Source organism: Cyrtonyx montezumae, unplaced genomic scaffold, assembly GCF_038088225.1.
Source record: "Cyrtonyx montezumae isolate F1298 unplaced genomic scaffold, pur_monq_1.0 scaffold_30, whole genome shotgun sequence".
NCBI classification, from domain to species: domain Eukaryota; kingdom Metazoa; phylum Chordata; class Aves; order Galliformes; family Odontophoridae; genus Cyrtonyx; species Cyrtonyx montezumae.
In genome coordinates this window covers 9,189,391-9,215,212 of record NW_027072035.1, presented here as the reverse complement: position 1 = coordinate 9,215,212, position 25,822 = coordinate 9,189,391, and the positions used below count along the sequence as shown (strand labels likewise).

General features: G+C 40.8%; 1 protein-coding gene across 2 annotated transcripts in view; it reads left to right on the top strand.

The window, feature by feature from the left end:
- Positions 1-25,822, top strand: part of EPB41L4A (erythrocyte membrane protein band 4.1 like 4A) — a 128,185-nt gene that overhangs the window by 87,011 nt on the left and 15,352 nt on the right. The window contains exons 13-17 of one of the 2 annotated variants that reach the window (XM_065744247.1): positions 13,921-14,002; positions 17,220-17,303; positions 19,767-19,880; positions 21,552-21,599; positions 25,314-25,391. In XM_065744247.1, coding sequence (XP_065600319.1) covers positions 13,921-14,002; positions 17,220-17,303; positions 19,767-19,880; positions 21,552-21,599; positions 25,314-25,391 — 406 coding nt within the window. The remainder of the gene's footprint in view (positions 1-13,920; positions 14,003-17,219; positions 17,304-19,766; positions 19,881-21,551; positions 21,600-25,313; positions 25,392-25,822) is intronic. The other variant, XM_065744248.1, reaches the window with a different exon arrangement.

Below are 25,822 nucleotides of genomic sequence, written 5' to 3'. Positions count from 1 at the left end.
AGAAGAAGCATGTAAAATGAAGTGCTAATCTCAGGAGCCATACACAAAATAATTAATGTGAACTGAAGTCTAGTAACGGGAAAATATCCTTTGTAATTCCAGGTGCCAGTTCTGTATGTGATTATGTGCCTATACTTAGCCTTGTTGCGGCTGCATTTAACACATGCACACTTGTGCCTGGAGTTAAATACATAAGTGAGATGTTTTAGAGTTTTGAGAAAAACTTGCCTGAGCTTTAAAATATAAGTAAGCTTTATTGTGGATTAGTGCAGCATTATAAACTTCTGAGAGTGGCAGATTTTAAAAAGTGCAGGTTTGTGGTTCTGGTAATGTTCTTTGTTTAATCTGGATGTCTTCATTTGACTCAGAAACAAAGCTTGTGTGTTCTGTGGTGTGTCTTGAAGTGTTGTGTAATTGCAGCTCTTGCTGTTGGAGCATACAGACATATAAATCCAGCATACATAGGGTGATTAGGGTTTGTTTGGTTTTTAAAGTGCAAAAATACAACTGCTTTGCTTTCAGATCATGACATATTTTTGTCAGTGAGTTTCTAGATATGTGGTTTATCTTTCAGGTAGTCCTGTGTGGAGCTGAGAGTTGGGCTTGATTATCTTTGGTGGGTCCCTTCCAACTGAGGATATTCTGTAGTTTGTCTGTGACTTGCTTTGATGTTTACCCTCAAACCAATTGATTTAGACTTTGGTTCTGCTGGACTGTCCTGTTCTTTGGGAGGTGTTTCAAGATGAATGGTATTTCCCATCTCATTAGTCCCCCTGTTCAGTTGTGCAGAAAATTGTGTGGGTATTCAGAGGTAAACTTGTCAGCTGAAACTCAGTCCTTAGTTAAAACCAACGTTTGCTTCAGTGCAGGAAGTGAATGTCAGTATGCATCACTGTAAGGATGAGCACGTTGTGATTGTTTCTATTTCTTTGGCTGGAACTGTCAGGCAGAAACCTCCTGTCATGACACCTCCCTGCGATCTGTTCTACTCATGTAAAATTAAAATGATGCAGAGTTCCCTGGCCTTTTTGTTTTTTTTTTGGGGGGGAATTTAAGTACTTGGTCTAAAGATAAAATAGAAAGCTTCTTTTTTTAAAAAAAAATTTCCTTCCCCGTCTTATTTGTAAGTATTTGTGTAATTACCAGCCCTCATTCTGGTTGTTTTGCTTTTAATTTAGCCTAATTGATTAGCCACATGTTCCAAATGTGCAGTCATGAAGGTGTGTTACCTCAGAACCTCTTATAATTCAATTAACTTGATTAATTTCTGATCCAATATATGGCCTAAGGAAAAAGAACTTTGTGATTACAAAATGCATTCTTCTCCATAAATTACTATTTTTTTCAGGCTCTTTTTTTCATTTTGTATTTGAGTATTCACACTGATAATCAAACTGCTACTTCTTGTCCATTTAAATTAATTTTCAGATACTGAAGAAAAATTAATGTGACATCCCCATGTGAAAATCTGTTGTATATCATTGGGTTAAATACACTCTTTTTTCCCCTAAACTGGTTGTTGGATATAGCAATATTCAGTCCATTTCATTCAATGAATTGGGTCCATTTGATAACTCTTAAGCAACATTTGTTAAAAACAAAAACAAAACCAACTGAACTAACACATATTTAACAGAATAGTTTTTATCAAGAAAATGCAATCTAAACAATCCTGCGAATTAAAATGCTGCCTGACATAATTGTCTTAGAGAATAATATGATGTTACTTCTTAAGATAAATTCTCCTTTACATAATGAGCTCATAGCAGTGGTTGCCATTGTTGGCTGATCCTTTTTCAATATGATCAAATATGCCTTGTTCAACATTCTAAACAAGGTGATTTTGGTTCGTATATTTTATATTAGATCAATGTTTTCTGCCGAATACCATTTCAATTGGCATGCAACGGAAGGTAGCTTCTAATTTATGTTTTTATAATGAACAGCAGAGTTCCTTTTTTTCCTGCTCTCCCACAAACTCTAAACTTACTTCTTGTCTTCTCAGAGTTCAGCATCTTTCCTCACCTGTTTCTTTAGTTTAGGTTTTGTTTTTTTTTTCCCTTTTCTTAGCATTGCAACATTAAATGGATGAAACAAATGCTTCTCTGTCTGCAGACTGTTCAATCAACTGTTCTGTTCTGTTTTGTTTTAAATCTGTTGGTGCCAGGAATGAGCCTGGCCACAGCTGTATGTTTGGACAATTAGGTGAACCAGTAGCTCCAAACTGTAGCATGTGCAGTCTGCACTGCCTCTGCTGCAGAGGTTGCAGGTATGTGTGTGAAGTGCTAAAACCTCTAACCTCTGACATCTTGTTAAAATATTTTGTGCTGTTCCTCGTTTTTGTATACATGTTCTGGTATAACTAGCAGTTGCATAGTATGCATTCTTGCTAGTTAAACAGAATAGACTACCAAGGACAGCTTATTCTGAAAATACCTATAGTGTCACCGGTTTGCAGGACAGTTCGACCCGGTACCGTGACAATTGAGGCAGGGGACCCACAGGCCCACACCCTGGGGAAGGGGAAGGGGGATAAGGGAAAAAGGAGAAGGGAGATGGGCCCAGGAACAAAACAACGGCAGCGATCTGAGGAGGAAGGCTAATTTACTAAATAAGATATCAGAAAGGAAAATAACACAATATAATATAATATAATTGGAATTGAGGCAAATGAATCAAATAAAATGAGCAAGAGAGAGAGTGTCCGATAAACCGAAGGCCTTACGCTAACACTGAAGGCGGACGGCTGCAACAAACACCCACTGCCGAGCTCGGTCCCGAAGAGAAGAGAGAGTCCCGTGACCGCAGACAGTTTTTATCTTTCCCTCTGAGCGTAAACACGTAAGAACGCAAAGCATCGCAAAGTCCTCTGGGGAATGGAGTTCTTCTTCTCTTCTGAGACAGGCATACCTGGAACTATCGATGATCCACGGAGCTGGAGCATTAACTCTTTAACTCTAAATGCACTACATGATGTTATGATGTGGAATACCAGTACCAAAAATCATAAAACCATGACATTCCACCCCTTATTCAACATCATTACATCATGCTTAATATATATATATATACATAGAGAAACAATGATTAACAAGCATTAAATACAAACACATACAACATACATATATACATATATACATAGTAATAGAATTACTGAGGGCGCTCTCCCCACATCAAATTCCCTTGTGGTACACATTGAACATCCCCATTCTTCTGCATCACCCAGCAGGTAGACCCAGGTCCCTGAGCAAAAACAGTTCCACGGAGAGGTTTGCCCTCTCCAGAAGCTGGAAGAACCCAAACCGCTTTTCCCAACATGTTCTTCACATGTACTACAGGAACTTTATCTCCTTCTACAGTAGGTAGAGAGCTGGATTGGACAGGACCATCGCGATTGATGGATCCTCTGGTGTTGACCAACCAGGTGGCTTCTGACAAATTCTTCTCCCAGTGCTTAAATGTTCCACCACCCATTGCTTTCAACATTGTTTTTAACAACCCATTGTACCTTTCAATTTTACCAGAAGCTGGTGCATGATAGGGGATATGATAAATCCACTCGATGCCATGATCTTTGGCCCAAGTATTTACAAGAGAATTTTTGAAATGAGTTCCATTATCTGACTCAATTCTCTCTGGAGTGCCATGTCGCCATAGGACTTGTTTCTCGAGCCCTAAGATGGTGTTTCGGGCAGTAGCATGGGGTACTGCGTATGTTTCAAGCCACCCAGTAGTTGCCTCTACCATGGTGAGCACATAACGCTTACCACAGCGAGATCGTGGTAAGGTGATATAATCAACCTGCCACGCCTCCCCATATTTATACTTTTGCCATCGCCCTTCCTCCCAAAGAGGTTTCATCCTCTTGGCTTGTTTAATTGTGGCGCATGTGTCACAGTCATGGATAACCTGTGCAATAACATCCATAGTTAAGTCCACCCCTCGGTCTCTAGCCCACTTATATGTTGCATCTCTTCCTTGATGCCCCGAGGTCTCATGGGCCCACCGAGCTAGAAATAATTCACTTTTGTGTTGCCAGTCCAAGTCTACTTGCGCCACCTTAACTTTGGCAGCTCGATCTACCTGATGGTTATTTTGCTGCTCTTCAGTTGCCCGGCTCTTAGGAACATGAGCATCTACATGGCGCACCTTTACAACCATATTCTTTATTCGGGCAGCAATGTCTCTCCACAGTTCAGCAGCCCAAATAGGTTTACCTCTCCGTTGCCAACCATTTTGTTCCCACTGCTGTAACCACCCCCATAAAGCATTTGCCACCACCCATGAGTCAGTGTAAAGATAAAGCACTGGCCACCTCTCTCGTTCAGCAATATCTAAGGCCAGCTGGACAGCCTTTACCTCTGCAAATTGACTTGATTCTCCTTCTCCTTCAGTGGCCTCTGCAACTCGTCGTGTGGGGCTCCACACAGCAGATTTCCATCTGCGGTGCTTACCCACAATGCGACAGGATCCATCTGTGAACAGGGCATATCTCTTTTCATTGTCTGGTAGTTCATTATATGGTGGGGCTTCTTTAGCACGTGATACCTCCTCAGCTGGCGTTGTTCCAAACTTTTTACCTTCAGGCCAGTCCATGATCACCTCCAGGATTCCTGGACGGTTGAGGTTCCCCATCCGAGCTCGCTGTGTAATCAGTGCAGTCCACTTACTCCAAGTGGCATCAGTAGCATGATGGGTAGAGGGAGCTGTTCCTTTGAACATCCAGCTCAGCACTGGCAGTCGAGGTGCCAGGAGGAGCTGCGTTTCAGTACCGATTACTTCGGAAGCAGCTCGAACCCCCTCGTACGCGGCTAAGATCTCCTTCTCAGTTGGAGTGTAGCGCTCCTCAGACCCCCTGTACGCCCGACTCCAGAATCCAAGGGGTCGGCCTCGGGTCTCTCCAGGAGCTCTTTGCCACAAACTCCAAGTGGGACCTTCCTTTCCAGCAGCAGTGTAGAGGATGTTCTTTACATCCTGTCCCGTCCGCACTGGCCCCAGGGCCACGGCACGGGCTATCTCCTGCTTAATTTGTTTAAAAGCCTGCTGCTGCTCAGGGTCCCACACAAAATCATTCTTCTTCCGCGTCACCCTATAGAGAGGGCTCACACTGAGACTGTAGTTTGGAACATGCATTCTCCAAAAGCCCACTACACCCAGAAAAGCTTGGGTTTCTGTCTTACTGGTGGGTGGAGACATGGCAGTAATTTTGTCAGTCACATCTGTTGGGATGTGACGACGTCCATCTTGCCACTTTATACCTAGGAACTGAATTTCCTGTGCAGGCCCTTTCACTTTGCTTGATAGCAAAGCCAGCTCGTAGGAGAATTTGGATAATCTGCTCTCCTTTCTCAAAGACTTCCTCTGCTGTATTGCCCCATACAACAATGTCATCAATGTATTGCAGATGCTCAGGAGCACCACCCTGCTCCAATGCAGTTTGGATCAACCCATGGCAGATGGTTGGACTGTGCTTCCACCCCTGGGGCAAACGGTTCCAGGTGTACTGGACGCCCCTCCAGGTGAAGGCAAACTGTGGCCTGCATTCTATGGCCAGAGGAATTGAGAAGAAGGCATTGGCAATGTCAATGGTGGCATACCACTTGGCTGCTTTTGACTCCAGTTCGTACTGGAGTTGTAACATGTCTGGCACAGCAGCACTCAGTGGGGGTGTGACTTCATTCAGGCCACGGTAATCTACCGTCAGCCTCCATTCTCCACTGGCTTTACGCACCGGCCATATGGGGCTGTTAAACGGTGAGTGAGTTTTGCTGATCACTCCCTGTCTCTCTAGCTGACGGATCAAATTATGAATGGGGAGCAAGGAATCCCTGTTGGTGCGGTACTGCCGTCTGTGGACTGTTTTTATAGCAATTGGTACCTGTTGCTCCTCCACTTGTAGCAACCCCACAACAGACGGATCTTCTGACAGGCTAGGTAAAACAGATAGCTGCTTAATGTTGTCTGTGTCCACGGCAGCTATTCCAAAAGCCCATCGGTACCCCTTGGGATCCTTAAAGTGCCCCCTTCTGAGATAGTCAATACCGAGTATGCATGGAGCCCCCTGTCCGGTCACTATAGGATGCTTCTGCCAGTCATTACCAGTGAGGCTTATTTCTGCCTCCAACACAGACAATTCCTGAGAGCCCCCAGTCACTCCAGAGATATAGATCAGTTCTGTCCCTTTATAACTTGAAGGCATTAGAGTACACTGTGCACCAGTATCCACCAGTGCTTCATATTTTTGTGGTTCTGATGTGCCAGGCCACCGAATCCACACAGTCCAATACACTCTGTTATACCTCTCCCTCCTCTGGCTGAGGGCAGGGCTCCTCTATTGGTTACCTGTAGTGACAGGAACAACTTCACTGGTCGTTGGTCTGTGTTGTAATTCTCTCACCCGTGCTCGCAGTGCAGGGGTGGGTTTTTGATGCCATTCCTTCATATCTTCTCCATTTTCACGTAACTCCACAGAGCCGCGCGTGACATGAAGCTAGTGCTGTCATTTGCTCGAGCAGGACGGCGTTTGCTTCTGAAAGCTGCAATCTTTTCAACCCTATCAATCAGTCGGGATACTTTCTCTAACACGTCTTCCATCTGTCCTTCTAACCTTGATATGGCTGAAATGGAAGTGTGTGATGGCGGAAATTTTTGTTCAAAGTTTTGAAGTGTAAGAATCAGTTCAAAAACTGGGGGTTTTCTGTCTTGGTCCTCATATCTGTTGAACATTGTCACTAGTGTACCGGCATACCTTTCTGGTGCTGTTTTTGAAAGCTTCTGACATATTTCGGGTGTACTCCTTACTTTCTCTGGATCATGGTCCCGATCTTCAGGATCAAACGTGGGATCATACAGCATTTCCGCCACAGCTGTTTCTCTCAAATACTGGATGCCTTCCTCAATAGTTTTCCATCTTTTCACTTTAGGTGCCAGGTCACTCTTGTAGGGATATCTTTCCCTCACAGCTACTAACATTCGTTGCCAGAGGCTGGCGATTCCATCCATATACCGGCTGATCCCTCTGTCGACAGCTGGGTCATGGGCAATGTTTCCTAGTTGGCGAGCTTCATTACTGTCGAGGGACACGCTGTTGGCTCCGTTGTCCCAACACCGAAGCAACCAAGTGACAATACTCTCATCCGGACGTTGAATAAACTCCTTTCTTGAGCCTTGGATCTCAGACATTTTCATGGGTCGACGAAACGTGGTAATTTTGACTCTCTCATCATCCTCATCATCACTATGTCCATGCCTCTCACTTTTCTTTGTTGCCTTTCTTGGTGGTGGTGGTGTTGAGGACCCCCCCTCGCCTGGATCTTCCTCTTCTTTCGCCACCTCTTCTTTGCGTTCTAGGCGTGAGGACACACGTTTCCATTTCTGGCCTTCCACCAGGGCAACTGACTTTGATACCGGTGCTTTCTCTGGATGGTCAGATGTGCCTGGGAGGTTTTCCTCTTTGGTCTGAGCCTCAGTTTGGACACTCTCTCTCTCCAGAACAGTATATATGCCTCGGTAAGCATAAGCCAAGCCCCAGATAAGCTGTTCCACCTCAGATCTTTCTGAGCTGCAACACCCATTACTCAGATACAGGCCTAGCTCCTCAGAATCCTGTAAGTGCTCAGGAGTAAAATCCCATGGCACCGGGGGTCCCCATGCTTCTAATTTCTTTCCTAAAACTCTCCACTTTCCCTGCCATTCAGCATTCTCTGTTTCTGGGAAAAGCTTCCTCCATGCAATGTAAAATCCTATTACAGAGAGTACATTCAGGAGGACTAATATCCCAAATGCTGACATAGTTCCTAAGCTGTAATCTTGAAAATTCATAAGGAACTGAGAGGAGAAACCGGACACCCATTCAAATATTGTTTGGTTTGTTAACATGGTATCGTTTGTTACATCAGCCGGGGTGCCCAGGTATCTGGTAGATGCCACCATCACTGCTTTTAGTTTGTCATATAGGGACCAGGCTCCATAGATCAGACTGGCAAGCTTAACCAAGTTCCAGTACGTTTTGAGCATTAAAAGGGAAAAAGCAATGAAATACAATCCCTGTAAGGGCAGTTTTAACAGAAACAGTAAAAACATTTTTTTTCTTTTACTCAAACAAGCTGGCAGCACCCGAAAAGTTTACAAATATTCCAGGAGAACTGGCAGTGCGCCTGGACTTCAAGGTCGTGTTTTGCCGTACAGGACCTACAGTACAGATAAGCTTCCGAACAAAAGACAGAGATTCACTCTAAAAGTATGTCTCTGCCCGGCTAAGGCAGCTAGTCGTGCCCCACGTTGGGCGCCAAAATTGTCAACGGTTTGCAGGACAGTTCGACCCGGTACCGTGACAATTGAGGCAGGGGACCCACGGGCCCACACCCCGGGGAAGGGGAAGGGGGAAAAGGGAAAAAGGAGAAGGGAGATGGGCCCAGGAACAAAACAACGGCAGCGATCTGAGGAGGAAGGCTAATTTACTAAATAAGATATCAGAAAGGAAAATAACACAATATAATATAATATAATTGGAATTGAGGCAAATGAATCAAATAAAATGAGCAAGAGAGAGAGTGTCCGATAAACCGAAGGCCTTACGCTAACGCTGAAGGCGGACGGCTGCAACAAACACCCACTGCCGAGCTCGGTCCCGAAGGGAAGAGAGAGTCCCGTGACCGCAGACAGTTTTTATCTTTCCCTCTGAGCGTAAACACGTAAGAACGCAAAGCATCGCAAAGTCCTCTGGGGAATGGAGTTCTTCTTCTCTTCTGAGACAGGCATACCTGGAACTATCGATGATCCACGGAGCTGGAGCATTAACTCTTTAACTCTAAATGCACTACATGATGTTATGATGTGGAATACCAGTACCAAAAATCATAAAACCATGACACTATAGTTACAATTATCAGCAGTCCTGTGAAGCCCTCTTCGCTGAAGGCAGGCTGAACAACAGAATCACAGAAGTTTCCCATAGAGGTCTTGGCAGCTTGGATTGCTCAGCTGAAGCAGTTCATGTCCGCCTTGAGTTGTTTGTCACTTGGTCCAGGGACATCGTGACCTCCTATCAACATCTTATACTTTTCCATGAGTATATAGTCTGTGCTGCTGTGCAAACTATGCTCGTACATATCACCATGATCTCCCTGCTCCTGCAGCCATTTCCCAACAGAAAACTTCACGGATTGTGCAATTAATACTTTTGTGTTAGTGTTTTGGTTTGTTTGTTTGTTTGTTTGTTTGTTAACCACTCTGTGTATGTTTAGGTTTTTGTTCAAGTTCATGTCTGGGTGGAGAATATTTTTTGCTTTGTCTTATTTTGCGAAGCCTTAAGCCTGAGGTATGTGTAGCTTATTTAGTTCTCTTATTCACCCTGTTTCAGGTGAGAGTCACATTTTGTTCCAGTCACCAATCATAAGTAGTGGAACAGGATTGCTCATTGTTCCTCTTTACTGTTATGCAGGACTGTTAATATTCAGCTTTTGCAGTATCTGCTACAGGCTGCCCAGTGCAAGTGTCTCTTATTCTTTTGACTAAATACTGCACTTGAGAAGTTCCCCAGGAACATTCTCTGAACAAACACTGGTGTGAACAGAACTGTTGCCATGCATCCTGGTTTATTCACCAGCAATACACACATTGTTCAGAGTTTGTAATGTTCTTTGCTAGCTGAAGGCTTGACTACCCACTGCCTTTCATACTGCGTGGTTGTGTAAATCAATGCAAAGTAAACCCTGATGTTCTGATATAAAAGCCTGATGGAGAGTCAGGAATAAGTATTAAAATTACTGTTTTGCCTGAATTCTAACAGTCTTTAAGTTGCAGTCCCTAGTCCCTGTATTCCTCAAATCCCAGGCGAACACAGTCCATTCCCTGGCTAACCTTCCTAAGCTGTCATGACCTCAGTCATAGCTGATAGAAATGTTGAACTGGGGTACTCTTTCCCAGAAAACTGTGGGGTTGAGTTTGAAAGCTGAATCTTAGAAAAGGGACCTTGGGTCAATTGTATCTATATATTTCTTACTTTGAGTTTTAAACTTTAAAGGTTATTAAATCACAGGCTTCATGAAAGGATGGATGGTGACTACTGCTACATTTTATGCAGATGGCAATGTCAGCACAAATAGGGTTTGTAAATTAGTTGGTTAAACATTATCACAGAGTAAGCTATTTGACTGTAGACTTTTTAAGTCCATTCATTTTTATGAGTAAGATGCAGTGCAAATCATGAGCTCTTACTGCATGTTTTTCTTTTGATCACATTATTGTCAGCCCTCATTCATAGATTAAATACAAACACTACTGACAGATTATATCAGTGAGATTGCTTCAGGTAGTGAGAAACAGGTGAGACTTAATTAGCTTGTCAGGCTCCTGAGATTTTGGACTTTAGTGTTTTAAAAGTCTGTTTAAGTTTGAATGCCGAAATGAGCATCATCACTGTTGTAATGTGAATCACAGTGTTCATATTTTTGGGAAATTTCTGTTCAGTGAATGCTTACCTTGTAAAAGGGAAACAACCAAGAAAACCTACAAGCTGAAGATTTCTGGTTACCTAAGATATTTTTGTGAAGTCTTGAAAGAAAAAGTGTAAGAAACAGTAATATAGAGAAGGTATTGTAACATGGCTAGCATTTGGATGACTTTTATGGTGTTTATTCTTTTATATTAAGCAAACTAACATACAGAAATGTATGTTAGTAGAACAGTAGTACTGTATAAGGTAATAGAAGATAAATGAGATGGAACATACTTAAGGACAGTTATTTTTCTGAGTGACAGAAAGCTTTCCTCTCATTTAAGGTGGTTATTTGTACAGTATAATTGTACTGGTAACATGTTTTTTTGGTGGATTTTTTCCCCCTCAAAACAAACAAACAAGCAAACAAACAAAAGCTCCTAAATGCAGGCAACAGTAGAGTCAATCACATGCTGTTTCTATGAGATCTTTTCTTGACAGAGGGGAATTAATATGTATTTCTGTCTAGATTCTGGTTCTGTGTGATCACCACTGTTATGTTGTCTTTTCTGTTTTTCACTCAACTAAGTACTTATTAAAAGTACAGCAGTAGCCATGATAGTCAGCAGTGAGAAGGAGCTCCTGATTTGATAAAGTTGAGCTAGCACTCTGTGGCCCAAAAACTGATCTGTTGATGATGTTGGTTCAGCAATACCAGTGTGGACATGGGGAGCCCAGGTTGCTGCAGAGCTGTCAGACTTTCTACAGTAGGATGGACTGACTGCATTGCATGACCCCACCTTCGGGCACCACTGTTGCCTGTGTGCATCATTATTGCCAGCCATGTCAAAAAATCTGTTCTGGAGCAATTTGGTCATGGGTCTTCTTTTGTGGGTGGCTTTGTGGCTTTGATGTGGTTTGGAAGTTGAGTTTGCGTCACTCTATCCGGTTGTGAACACTCCAGGGGGCTTAATGGGAAGCTACCTTGATTGTAGCTCAATATCAGAGTTAATGAATTTACATCTGTTGTTTGGAACAACAGCAACTTTGCTCATTTTAGTACTTCTGTGGGTGAAGTTATCATAGTGGGCTTTTTTATTTCATGTATTTGATAGCATAGAAAAGACAAGCTATATGTATCTAGGTTTCAAGAAGAATTTTTGCAGCAGTCTTTTGTGCCCTTAATGTAGTTTAGGGACTTCTTTTCCCTGATCATTTTCTCATCCTCATCCTTTTTTGAAAGTTTTGGTTTTCTTAATCTACTGATATTTAATTCAGTAAATTCAGTCTTTTTACCAAGCAGATCACAATGGCAATAGATATTGCATCATTCTTGAAAACAAAATAATTGTATGGGCAGATGTACAGTGCTTCAGATCTGCAGACCTGGCTATCTTAGTTGTTGTTGCAGAGCCAAAGTTGTTTCAGCTTCTAGTACTACTCTGTCAGTACTGGAGGTTGCAAAGAGGTGGGAGAGGACAGAACCAGGACAGCTGACCTCAACTTGCCAAGGGGATACCCTGTACTGTACTCATGTGGAAAAGCTATAGAACTGGCCAAGAGGGCAGTTGCTGAGCATTGGTCAGCAGGTGGTGAGCAATTACATTGTGCATCACTTGTTTTGAAGATGTGCGTGTACATACATATACATATATGTATATACAGTCAATACTATTATTTCTCTTCTCCTTTTTTTTTCTATTTTTTTTTTAAGTAAATAGTTTTTATCTCAGCCCTTGAGTTCTACTTTGTTTGTTTACCCATTGTCTTCCCCATCCCAGTGGAAGGAGAACAGTGAGCATATGGCTGTGTGGTGCTGAGCTGCTGCTGCTGGTTATTCTGCAGCACTTGGGATATACTTAAACCTCTGTGCTGAAGTAGAGGGATATGCAGAGACTTTGTGTTAAAAGGGGTGGTATGTGAAATTGGAATGTACCGAGGAAAAAGCTAATAATGCAAAATGGAGCTGCTGCTTAATCTGTGACAGATTTTAGTTTTAGCCAAACAAAGAAGTTCTGAATTTGCAACACTGTATTGACAACACTATGATGCTGTTTTGCACATGAAAGACACGGTGTTTGTTAGATGCTTTACAGGCATGACTCATCTGTTTCTGTGTCTTCAAAGAACATCCCTGTTGTCCTGTCTGGAGCTGATGTACATTGTTAATCATGTTGCTTTGCTGTTTCTCTTAACATCTGCTCCAGTTTTGAGATAAATGACTGAAATTGCCAATCAGAAGGGGAACACATGAACTAAAGAAAATTTACAGATTAATGTTAATGCCACAGCATGGAAAATAAAATTATATTGCTAACAGAAACTAACTCTTATTGGCGGTTAATACATTTTTTTGTTTGTTTTTGGTTCTCTAGCACAGTTGTGTGATGTACAGTTGCTACATACCAAGCTAAACAGAGCAGTTCTGAAGTGTATGTGTCTATACAGCACTGTGTTATGGTGCTTTGGCTTTAACCTAGTATAAAATATCCAGATTCCCTTGGCCCTCAGTGCTTCTAAATTACGAATGCACCAGTCTGTTTCTTTGAAGCCTGTTACATGGATACTCAGAAACTAGGGAAAGTGTACCTTCATCCCACTTCTTCAGGGCACTGGTGGGGTCTCTTGTGCCAACAGTTTGGAAAAAGCAGGATCATTCTATATTCTTTGGTTCTGTATTCAGCATTGGGCACAAAACTAGAAACTAGGCAGATTACCTTCAGATATTGGCCAATTATATCTTACTCCTTCAAGGTGAGACTTAGCTGTTACTATTACTGCATTATGTATATAATATCATTATCAATCATACAATACTATATATATGATGTAGTATTCATATATTATTACTGCATAAAGAATAAAGTTATTTATTCTCTTTCGTATTTACATTATTAGTTTTCAGAACTTTTTGTTTGCCTTTTTTTATGTTTGCTCTTATGACCTAGCACTGCACACAACACTGATACATCAGACAACAACTGTTATATCAGTTTGAAAGGGTTCCTTGGAACAAACGTATTCACCTTGCTTTACCATCTAATCTAGTGATTATTTTAGAGGCCACAGTAACTACACAGGAGAATGCCAAACTTTACCATAGTGCAAACCATATATAGTTTGCTTATATTCTTCTCACACCTCTCTTCTCACAGGCGAGTGGAGCAAGAAATTCCCTTCTGGAATTTCCCTATGCATTGGCGTAGTGTCCCTGCTGGAGCAATAGCTGCTAATTCCTCTGCCTCACATGGAAGAGTAATCAATGTCCACCATGTTGAACTGCTGTATCTTGTGCTATAATAAGAAATGAGAATTAAGACACAGAAGTTTTATTTGTATATTCCCTTGCAAGAACAGGATTCACTAAATGTCTTCTGTATTATTTTGTCTCACATTCTGCATTGGGTTCAGTAGGCAATTAGACTCGATAGATGTGAACAGATCTGCTGAAGAGGTATCCTGTTTTTTATTTTCTTTTTCAGGATCTAGCAGCATAAACCAGATTACAGCAAATGGGGATAATGAAGGAACTACAAAAATCATTGCACCTTCCCCGGTGAAAAGGTGGGTAGACCAGTAGTTCCTTTCCAGCTTTTAAGAGTTTGTGTATTGCAATGGATAGACCAACTCATTTAGTAATCAGAGCAACTCATTTAGTAATCATTAATCATAGCTTTTCCTGCCTTGAAATCTAGGACTCTCTGATCTTTGCTGACACAGGTAATAGTGCTGCCCATTTATGTCAGCAAGCCCTGATCTTTTCCTGAACCAGAACAGAAGATGGTGATGCAAAATTTGGAAACCCACAAATCAGGGCATGTTAGTGGGTTGACATTCTCTGTTTAAAACCTAATAAACCAGATTATGACACGAGTGGCACTGTTCAGGACAGATATGAAGACCTGTCTGTCTCTTCCATGCTCTCTCATTCCACAGGCAGAACAAGCACTTCTTGGGTGCCTGTACAGAGAGTTGCTGGGCATGGCCTTTCTTCCAGCAGTGCTATTAATCCTGCTCTTGATCACCCATTACACCAGTAAATCCAAGAGCACGTTTGTTTGTAGTAGTGAACTGCCAGAGCTCCTCTTGGCTTGTATGGTCTGCTGTGCTTACTGTGTCAGTGCTGAAGCACACATCTGTTCGTAAAACATATTTGAAAAAGGGTGCGAGGCTCAGATTCAAAGAGTGATTATATCCTCATCTTTATTTTTAGGTGAAATTTAGGTGCACAAGTCAAAAACAGATGATCTGACAAAACAATGTGTCAGAAACTCAGCACCCGACTTTTTTTGCTTAGCTGATTAGATATCTGTCTTTACATGCCCAGTAACCCCAACAGCTCTTTTTGAGATGAGGAATTCTGACCTTACTCTCTCTATTAAATCTGGAGTCTTCACATGCTAGGTATCTGCACTGACCTCTGAACAGAGGTGCAGAACATGTACTGTAAATACTTGATAGTGTTTCCTATTGCCTGATATTTTAAACGGTTGTCCCAACAGAGAAGAAGAGCTGAATTTAATTGCCTCCATAGTTTAAGGGAATTGGGTTCCAGTATTCTCGCCCTTAGAAAATAGTACTAATCCCAAGTTAATGCTTATGATTTTCACTTTCCATCCAGTTGAAGCTAAGGCCATTCTACAGGATTTGCTAGGAGAGAGACTGGTCCAAAGGAGGACATACCCTTGTCTTGTATCGCAGAGATGAAAGTATTGGGTAGGAGAGGTCCTTAACTGCAGCTTATGTTCCCAGTGAACATAACAACAACAACAAAAAGATAGGCAGGTTGTGGAATGGGGACTTTCAGTGTGGAGGCTCCAGAAGTCTGGGTTTAGTTTCATAACTTGGCAGTTCAAAAACAATTCTCAGGCACAGTTCCATATGACTTGTGATTTTAAATAGTGTCAGTCACTTCTAAATAACAAAACAAAAAGTTGAAAGTTGCTTTTCTTGCATGCTTTCTGTTTAGAAATAGATCTCTTTTCTCTGTGTCTCTGCCTGCATGAGTAAAACACCTTTCAGGTCCATAGAGTGCAGTGTAGCTGGCATGCAGCACACATCCTCTGTTTTAGATTTACAGTTTGGTAGTTTACTCCATCCTATGTAATTCTTTCATTACTTCTCAGTCGTGCTTACAAGGTGTTTTTCAGCAGCTGAGTTCTCATAGTTTAATGCTGTATTCACTGCTGAGTTAAATAGTCATCCCTTCTGTGTAAATGATATAAATTCAAGGTAAGTCATAAAAATGAAAACACAACCCAACAACAATTACCTCCCATGAAAATCAGATGCTGGTCTTTTCTAAAACTTAGAGTGAACAGTCCCTTTTGTAGCTGTGTTCCTGGAGATAATACCAATATCTGCAGAGCTGCTGTGCTTTAGCTCTAGTTTTAAAGTGTGTGCATCTGTTCTGAATGTGTAATGAGTTAGCAGTCTAATGCAGTGAGCTCACCTCTCAGCATTACTTCTATTTAAGATTTGAAAATATAATTTGAGTATCTTTAAAACCAACTTCAGTCTGAGAACTGTTCATCAACATACGCTGTGCAAAGAAATTGCTCTCTGTAATGCAGTACAGAAGTTTGTTTACCCAAATTACTAGCTTACTCTGTTGCAAGCACTTGTTTTTCAGCCTGGGGATAGATCCTGTGCAAATAAGAATTTTTGATTAATGAGTGCATTACTAAGAAAATGATTTACCTGATGAAGTGCAATTCAGTTTCTTTTCCTGCTGATTTACTGCAGCTTTGCATTTTGTTCACTATGTGAGAATTAAATGATTAACTCAGTGACCTGTAGTAACCAAAGACTGAGGTTAAGAGTGGATTACTGAGTTAAGTAGCCATGATTCTTTCCTGCAGTGGAGTCTGTCACCACCTGCTCCATGCAGAATGCTCTGGCTTATGTCCCTCTGTGTAAGCACCTGTGAAGCCTTTTTTGCTGCTCAAGTTGCGCTTTGGAAAGATCTGTGGAATTAATGCTTGTAGTGGGTTGCTGTCAGTAATACTTCTTGAAGAGCTTAGTGGACGCTAATATGGCTTAGTTTTGTATCAGGAGGATACACAGGTGAACTGCTTGTTCAGCCTGAAATTGAACTCTAGGGATAACAATGCAGGAAATCATGGGAGAGAAGATGCATGTAAGAGCATGCTCCACCTGGAAGCTACTTTCCAACACTTGGAGTGGTAGTGACCAGGCTATCCAGTGTCATTAAGGAGCTGACAGTGTGAGAAAGTAAGGAAGAAACAAAGAGCAAGAGCACATTGCTAGTTTTCTCCTTAACCTTCAAAAGCACTGATTGCAGAGACCGAAATCTACCTTATAAACTGGGTCAGTGCCTTAGTTGTGCTGGTGCTTCACCTTGTAGCAGTCAGTGAAAGCAGCACTTTCATTTTGTCAGTTCTCTGATTAGCATGTAGCAAAAAGGCAGCATAAGCAGTTACTGAGAAAAAGTGTGTTACTGTTAGACTTTTCACCTAGGCATCTATTCTCATTTATTTTGAGGCAAGACTGACTTTTTTCTGACTCTCTGCAACCATAATTAGGTGATTGTGGAGCCTTCTTTCAGGTCTTTCCTACTTTTTTCATTCAGTCTCTCTTTCTAGCAGGGATTCTGTAATGAATCAGCTGTTGGCCTTCTTTACATTGCGGGCAAATAGCTGTGTGCCGCATTAGGTCTCCACAGTGGCTGTATTCCTTAATCTTAATTAATTTCTAAGAGATGAAAACAATGCAGTCTGTGCACCATGGATTTAAGAGATATATCTTTTCTTTTATTTAGCTTTAAAAAGATGAAAAATGAGAACAGTCCAGAAACCCAAAGAAGTAAAACAAGTGCACCATGGGAGGAAAATGGCCTGCAGAGGTAAGGCAGGGCGTGGTATCTTTAATATTGTGCTATGCTAAATATTGTGCCCAGGCAATAAGGTGAGGGGTTTTGATGTAATGTGTTAATGTATTAGCAGAGTCACTGAGATTTTGTATTGCAAATAAAAAGGTTGATCCTGGCATAGATAAATGATCAGTTAGAACTCTGACAGTGTAAGTGTATGGTTAGGAGGTATTGGTCAGTGGATGGGTGTCCCCAGCATCTTTTCACAGAGTTCTATTCATGGACCTCATTTGTTGAACATGTTTGTTGATGACCTTCCTACAGAGAGGAAAGAGGGAATGAGAAACCTTGGTAATAGCACAGAATTTTACAGTGAGAATGGAAGCTGTATGTGAGGAATGGAAGGAAGACTGTAGAAGTCTGAGGTACAATCCATTAAATGGTGAATGACATTGAGTCAAAAATACGTCGGATTTAAAAATAATCTGAGTTTTCCAACTAAAATAAAGTTCTGTGGGTTTTTGGTGGATAACTACATGAAAACATCATCTTAGTAACTGTCAGAAAGGTAATTAGCAGTTATTAGGAAACAAATAGTGGAGAATGCAAGAGAACAGCATTCTCAGATTAGATAAATTTGTGGATCACGTTTGTTGCATGAACTGTTAGTGGAATTCTGAGGAGCATAAGTCTTGAAGGGGACAGTGAGGATAATCAAAGATATGGATGACTATACAGGAAACCTGTGGTAGGAACAATGATAGAGAGCAGTATTCTTCAGTCAGGGAGCATGCTATAGAATAATGAATAGTATAGAGGGAAGGGCTAGAGACCTGTATTTTATTTCCCTAGTGTAATATCTTGGGATCTTCAAATGAAGCTGGTCAGAGTCTTTTTAAAAGAGTACTGAAAAAGGAAGAGAGGACTGACTCTCTGTGAGAAGGAGACCTGTGGTGCTCCTTTCCAAGAGATGCCAGGGGTTAATGGATTGCTGGGAGAAACTGGGCTGGTGCATGGAAGTGAAGTCAGTTCAGGGTTTCTGAAAACAGAGATGTAACACCTGGCTCAGTTGGCCCTCCTGAGCAGGGAATAGTGAGCACTAGGGAACTGTCATATGTATTAGACTTCTTACTTGATTGCTTGAACTTTGAAGTAGTTGTTTATGGCCACCTTGCAAACAGGCCAGTGAACCAGATAGCATCTTAGCATAATGCAGTAAGGTCCTGCTATTACATGAGTATTCATATTTATACATGATGACATTTGGGGTACATTTATCCTGTGATTCTATTCTAAACATAAAGAGCTTTATGTGTAAGAACAAGGCAGTGTTTCAAATATTCAATTGCTAGGATACATATTTGTCTGTGATACTTAAAGAAGAACTGATGTCAGCTTGTCACAGTGTAGCTTCATGGTTAAAGCTGTTCTCAGTATAGAAGGAGTTTTGACTCCTAGGAGCCAAAGAATAGTGGGATTGAGTTTTGAAAGGACGTCTATTGTAAAAAACTGTTCAGTTTTAGATACCAAAACAGACTGTATATTGCACAAAGCTTTTCACAACTTCTAGCAGTAATTTTCCACTTTGAAATTAGTTCTTACTGGAAAGAGCAGTGGCAGACTTTTAGCTGTGCAAATAATCACTGTAATCAGCAGTCTGAAGAAGGAGGATTTTAGGACTGGAAGAATTGGCTGAGAACATGATGTTTATCAGTTAGCTGTTGTGAAAAGGACTGAGTATCATCAGACATAAATACGTTGTTGAGTTTAACCTAGTTGACTCAGGAAGGTGTGGAACATGTCAGTGGACCACCTTTGGAGTTGCATCTATTCCATTGCAGGCTCTCCTACCCTGTTGGAAGAGTTACGTTTCTGTAGGAAGGCACAACAGTACAATTGGTACAGGCATTTGAGAACAGACAAGGTAGTCAACTTTTAACACTGTAGCAGCCTTAACTCCTAGCTTGGGATGCCTCCTCGGCGTTTTCACAGGATTGTGTAGATTAACAACAGATGTCTAGAGCTATTCAGTGATCCAGATTTTAAGCTGTGCTGAGAATGTATGTTGGGATATGGGCACTACATTTGTATTTAAATCCATGGAAAACCTGAAAAATACAGATGCACATGAATACCTCACTGTGAGTTGTATAAATCTTCCTGAAGCACAGAAATTATAGAAGTACATAAACTGATATATACTTGGTTCTACATTTTGTAAGCTTAGAACTGTCATTTTACCAGTCTAGGTGGTCTCTATCCTGTATTCAGTGTATAGTATTTGCTCGTGGAAATCAGTAGTGTTGGTATTTACATAGCATGTGCAAATGCACATATGTGCACACCCTTGCATATATGTATAACGGAACATGTTAATGTTTGAGTGTAGGAATGCATGAACCTTCTCATTGTTTTTGTAGAGTTAATCTGAGTTATCTGACTTAACTATTGTGAAAGTTGAGAAGTCAGTTGTTTGCTTTTCCTTTTTAACCCCAGTGGGCTCTATAATTCCCCCAGTGACCGCAATAAATCACCAAAGTTTCCTTATTCTCGGCGACGGAACCCATCAGGTGGCAGTGAGAATGAGTGCGGGCAGCCAGTCCGGAGGAGGTAAGAGCCCTGAGGCCTACCACAGGTTAGCTTCTTACAGCAGAAAGCTTATGGTCCTGAATGCTCTATGTTCAGTAAAGTCTCCTGGAGTGTCCTGTGAGTGTCAGTTGTTAGTGCAAAATAAAAGTGAATTTGGAACATGGGATCAGATTTTGAAAAGAAACTGGTCAGAGTTTTTGCTTGCTTGTTTGTGCTGGGTATGAGGAAAATAATTTTGAAAATACAAAAGAATTATATTATTTGCTTTTGAAAGATCCTTTCAGTTGCTGCAGCTATTTTTGATTTCTCATTGTAAAGAAGGGGATTGATGGATCTTGCTTGCTTGACAATGAACTTCCATTACAAAACAGTAGCCTAGTTTCAGTTAAGTAACTTAGAAAACTGAAATTAAATGGATGGAGATACTTTGCTCTGTGTCCTGGACTATGTCCAATATGTGAATCATTGACAGCTCACATACTGAAGTTCTTACAGGCTACATGTTACCTGGGGTGATTTGCCCTGCTGAGAGGCTGCTTTCATCACCTAAGCTGGCACCTAAGCCAGCTAAGGTACATGGGTGCTGTGGTCTGCTGTGAAATACAGACACACATAGCTACTGTGTGATATTCACAGTCTTCCAGGACTACTTTATGAGACCTCACCCTGAAGCTGTATTTCCTTCTGACACCTCTGATGCAATTCTCTGTTTGGCTTTCAAAGCCAAAGTTTGCAAAGGGCTCTTTGAAGACACAGCCTTATCTATGAGGAAATCTTCTCAATAGATGTGGAGGTTTTGTATTTGTCAGGTTTCTGAGCAGCTCCAAACTTCTTACCTGCCCACTGCTGTCTAGAAAAGCAGTGAAGAAACTCAACCATTATGTATGTTCAGTGAGCTCATGCATGAATTAAATAAAGTAAGTCAGTGTAGCTCTCCTTAAGTTGACAGAATTATGTTGATTTTTCTGTGTTGAATTTAGCTCTTATAAGTGTTGATAGCAGTGTGTTTACTGAGGTGGATTTTCTGATTCATTTGTAACTTTGCTGTCAGAAGATATTATTGGGCTTTGTTAAAACAAGGGAATGCAAAAGCAGTGCAAAACCATCTTGCAGAAAGAAAAGAATAATGTTAACGTACTGTGCAGTAGGAGATTGTTTTGAGATGCAAGTTTATCATTTGGGAATTATATTTGACTCATCTGCTAACTAGACAGGTGGTCATGCCAATAACAAGTTTTCTCTTCGGCCACCACGCCAATAAAATGTTTTTAAAAAGCCTTATCTCAAATGTGAGACTGTAAAGGCTGACAATAGTGGGTAGATTCTAACCTAATTATTTCTTCCTGAGTCTTGGTGTAATTCATGTACTTTCCTTTTTCAACTGTTTAGTAACAGTAGCTGTGTTGAATATGCAGTCTTAACTGGAATTGAGAGGAAAACATCAGGATTTGCTGTACTGAAAACATCAGGAAGCACTAATGGCCAACTTACTGTGCTCAACAGTGCAAGTCAGGGTTTTGCAGTGAGAACTTGAATGTGATCACGCCTTTGCAACTTATTGTAGTTGTCCTGAAAAGTATAAAACAAGCACATGCCTTTTTTTCTCCATTCTAAATACTAAAGATGTAAACTTTTGTGTATTTGTGTTAAGTGACTCCATGATATTTCATTAACACTTCCTTAATGTCATAGGAAAACCCAAAACAGTGGTGAAGATTCAGATTTAAAGCACAGGAGAAGGTAAATATATACACCATATCAGTCATGAAGTGATGGTGAAGGTACTGACAATATTTTAATTCTGTCTCTCTTCCCTTCCTTCATTCTCCCCCATCCTCATGAATGTTTAAAAGGTTTAGTGTGTTTCATCCATTTAAGTTTCTCTTTCCAAAGTTCTGTAGTATAGTCTTATCACATCAATGATTCTTACAACCTACCCTGCACATTGTTACTTGTAACCACATTATATTTTGTGGAAGTTTACTAAAGGCTTATCTGCAGCTTGAAAGTCAATTCCAGAAGTCTAAGCTTTTTAATTTTGCATCTGAATATTGTGTTTTGAGTTGTCTAGACTCCCAGTCCACTTTCGTTCACCTATTTTGATATCAAGTGTATCGTCATTTGAGATTATCTTCAAAATGTAGATGTGGAGGCACATCTGTTCTGCCTAAACTTCTGAGTTTAACTACTTGTGGACTTCTGAGAGTGTCTTAAACATCTTTATTTTCTTGTTAAGCTTTGCTTCCTTTTCCTGTGCAGTCTTGTCTGGATTCAAATAAAATGCTGGTGTGTTCTTCAACTTTTTACATATTTTTGCATCTGGAGTTCTCTGCTGTGACACTGTGCTGTGCTCCTCCTTGTTCCTGTGTTCCTGCTTTGGCTGTTGGTAAATGAACACAGTGGAGTATATTTTGATGTCTGACTCTCTTGAAGCTTATGAAGGAGTGAAGGCACTCCCAGGATCTGATTCAGCACACCAGCATGAGAAAGGACCTCTGGCAGAGATACAAACATCTCAGGAACAATCACAGGAAGTCAGAGAAAGAGCTCATGTACTTTGTGCCTAAGATAACATTATTTTTTTTGAAGGATGTAACCATTTCAATCTGTCAGTGATACACCCATGGTGAATGTCAAGAACAGAAAATAGATGATGTAGTTAGGTATTCCAGGTAGGAAATGCAAGTGCTTAGGCGGAATCTCTGCTTGAAGGCTGTACATTGCCAATTTATTTCTGTATGTAGCTGTAGACTTTCTCTGCTTCTTCAGTTTGGTGACTCTGCTTACATTTTAATCAGAAAAGGACTGCATCAGCATATGAGCCTTCTCTGTCAGTTGTTCCTCTGAAATACCAAATCCTACCCCAAAGTCCCTACAGGGCTGTGTATGTTCTGCCTCTTTTGCCTAACAGACTGTTTCTTCTTTTTTGTTGGATGTGCTTCTTGCTTGAGCAAGAAAACATGAGGTAAATGGCAAAAGTTGATTTGTAATTGTTAGAGGTTGGGGTTAGCTTTTGTGTTCCTGCACTTGGCTTACAAAAACACATTTATTATCTAATTTGCTTTTAATATCTTATTCAGTTCAGTAAAAACTGATGTTTAATATGCAGTGAAAGGTAACATTCTGGCAGCAAGCACAAGTAAGTTGCCTCTCATCTAACAGTTCAGCAGCCCTGCTGTCTCTCTGTAGGTGCTTTTCTGACAATGAACACAAGGTAACTTGATGTGCAGAGCACAAAAGGTAGATCAGATTTTCATTCCTGAAAAGCTAGGAAAAAAAGCTTATCTTAAATTTGAGCAAATAGACTTATCTTGAAATTGAACAAATAGGATGTTTTATCTTGCAGGTTTGCTGCATTGGTACTTTCTAGGATAAATTGCTTAAATCATAGCAAGGAAATACTTGAATTGTGAAAGAACAGTGTTGCTGTGTTGATCAGGAAGGTTGTTTGTGGTTTGTTTGTTTTTTTTGTTGTTGTTTTGTTTTGTTTAGTTTTTAAATAGGTGTTGTTCTGCTGTGTTGAGAGTGTTAGTGGCTATGAGGTATGGGAAAGGGGGAAGAGGGAGGTATACTTTTAGGGATGTAAGGTCTTCTACAGTTGTGGTGCATGTATTGCTCCCTGAACTCCCCTGAGCATCCTTGAGCTGGTACCATTTTGGATGCTGTCTTTTAATCTTTTCTTCCTTCAGAGTAACATTTGTCTGTAGAAGCATACAATTTCTCTGTAATTTGCTTCTCCTCTGAGGATATTTCACTTTCCTGAGACTATTCCCTGCAGACAAGTTGGTGTGAAGTGATTTTCCTAGTCTTTGGTGTGCTATTAGTCTGATATATTTCTGGAATTTATTCAGTTATTATAATAAAAGTTATTCAGGTTAACATTTAGGAGAGAAGGGAGGTCAGCCTCCTAAGTGAGTTCTCAATTCCATAGACTCTTGAGTCATTCAATGATGCAACAATCTGATGAAACCAATCATAATTTACCAGGACCATGGGCAGATTCTTGAGATTGATTACGTGTGATGGAAGGACATGGACAGTACCTAGTTTCTTATTTGGAGAGCAGAGCAGTGTGTCACTGAGCAGTTAGGATCCCTAAGAGAGGTGAATGCTGTTGCTTTTCTGCTCCCTAGGAAGTATCTTTCATCTTTTCCCATCCTATTTGGGCTTTTCTCTCTGAACTGTTCAAACATAACGTGAGCGGGTGCTTGTCCATAGCCTTCAACCTCATCACAAAACACCTCTTACCTGCTACACCAGATCAGCTGTCTTCATCTTTCATCTTACTTGAAGGGCAACGTAACAAGTCAGCTCTTTTAACAGAGTGGCTCAGAAGAGAATGAAGAATAGCCAGGAGGCACAAGAATGTCAGCAGCATCAGAAGTCACCCACTTGACCTCCTATTTTATGCTTGGAGACTTAAGAAGAAAACTTTTGTTAAACAGTAGTTCAAACCAGGTATTTTAGGACTTAGCCCAGCAGTAGGGTAACAGAATCTTAATTTCTGTGACAAGAAAGCTCTGACAGTTGGTCTGTCTGCTCCAAGATGATAATCAATGGCAATCAGGGATTTAAAGGTTTCTGGTAGTAGAGGCCTTCTCTGTACTGAGAGGAGCTTGCCTGTAGGCAGTCAGATACTTATTTTCTTCTTGAAGTTCAACTTTCAGTGTTACCTGTCCACTTTTGTATCAGCCTGCTCCGCTAGTCTTTCTCAATAATAAATGATCAGAGCCATCAATGTCACCTTACCATTTGAAGTTCAACAGTCAGAGTTGGCAAACAAAATACTGCTTTCTTTCCTTTTCCACACATGATGCACCATCTTTGTAGCTGTGCCTGGGGCTGTCTCTAAGCTGTACTGATAAACACACCTACCACTCTGTGTCTGTAAAGATCAGCAGAAGCACAGCACTGGAGATGTTTCATCCATACAGCCCAACACTTGAAAAATGATTTGTGCTTATTTGAAGCTCACATTAAAAGTTACAGGTGAACAGAAGAAGACAGATCTAGTGAGCATTCTGGTTTGCCTGCAAAATCAGAATTACTGTGTAAAGTTTCTGTTGGGAGTCCATTAGTAAGGAGTAAGAGATAGAGTGCATGTAGTTTAAAGGCAGAACATTTTGAAGAAGTATGTCACTGTGATATACACACAAAGAATGCTGAGAGCTTAAGTAATTAAACACAAAAATGCAGTGCAAGGATACAAAAGGAAAACAGCAGTCACTTGACACTGAATTTTGGGTACTACCTTTGAAGCAGTTATTTCCAGTCATTTAATAAGCAAAAGAGATTATGGCTCTCAGGTGTAGACAAGCCTTCTAGACTCTTGTAACTCTGATTTTCCTAATAATGTCTTTTCAGCATTGTTTATTCCTTGTTGAGAACACCATCATTTCTTGCAAGGCATTAGGGGTTATAGTGATCCTGAAATATTGCTTTTCCCTTCTCCAGATCACGTTCTCGTTGTAACACCAGCAGTGGCAGTGAATCCGAAAATTCCAACAGAGAGCATCGAAAGAAGAGAAACAGGTGACCTTTTTATTGTTTATAGAGTGCAAAACATGAAGCACAAACAACTAGAGAATGGATTTTCTTGAGATAGCCCTAATAAGAACTGGTGTTTTATATGTATGCAGTCCTCCTGAAGCAGGATAAGTATCTTGAATTAAAAGAGAGAATTGACAAATAGCATATATGCCTTTGGTGTATGTAACAAATATGTGCTCTCTCTTACAGCTTGGGAAGATCTCACTAATGAACTGCAAAATCAAATGCTGAACATGTTTATAGAAGATATGTAGTCTTGATACAAATAAGTAGATAATGGTGGATATGATATTCATAGCATATACTTCAACACTTCAAAATTTTCAGATGTTTATTTTTAGCAAAAAATATGCCATTGAGACAAGCAGAAAGAATATTTTTGAATGGATCTGAAACTTGCTGTTGTTTTTAAA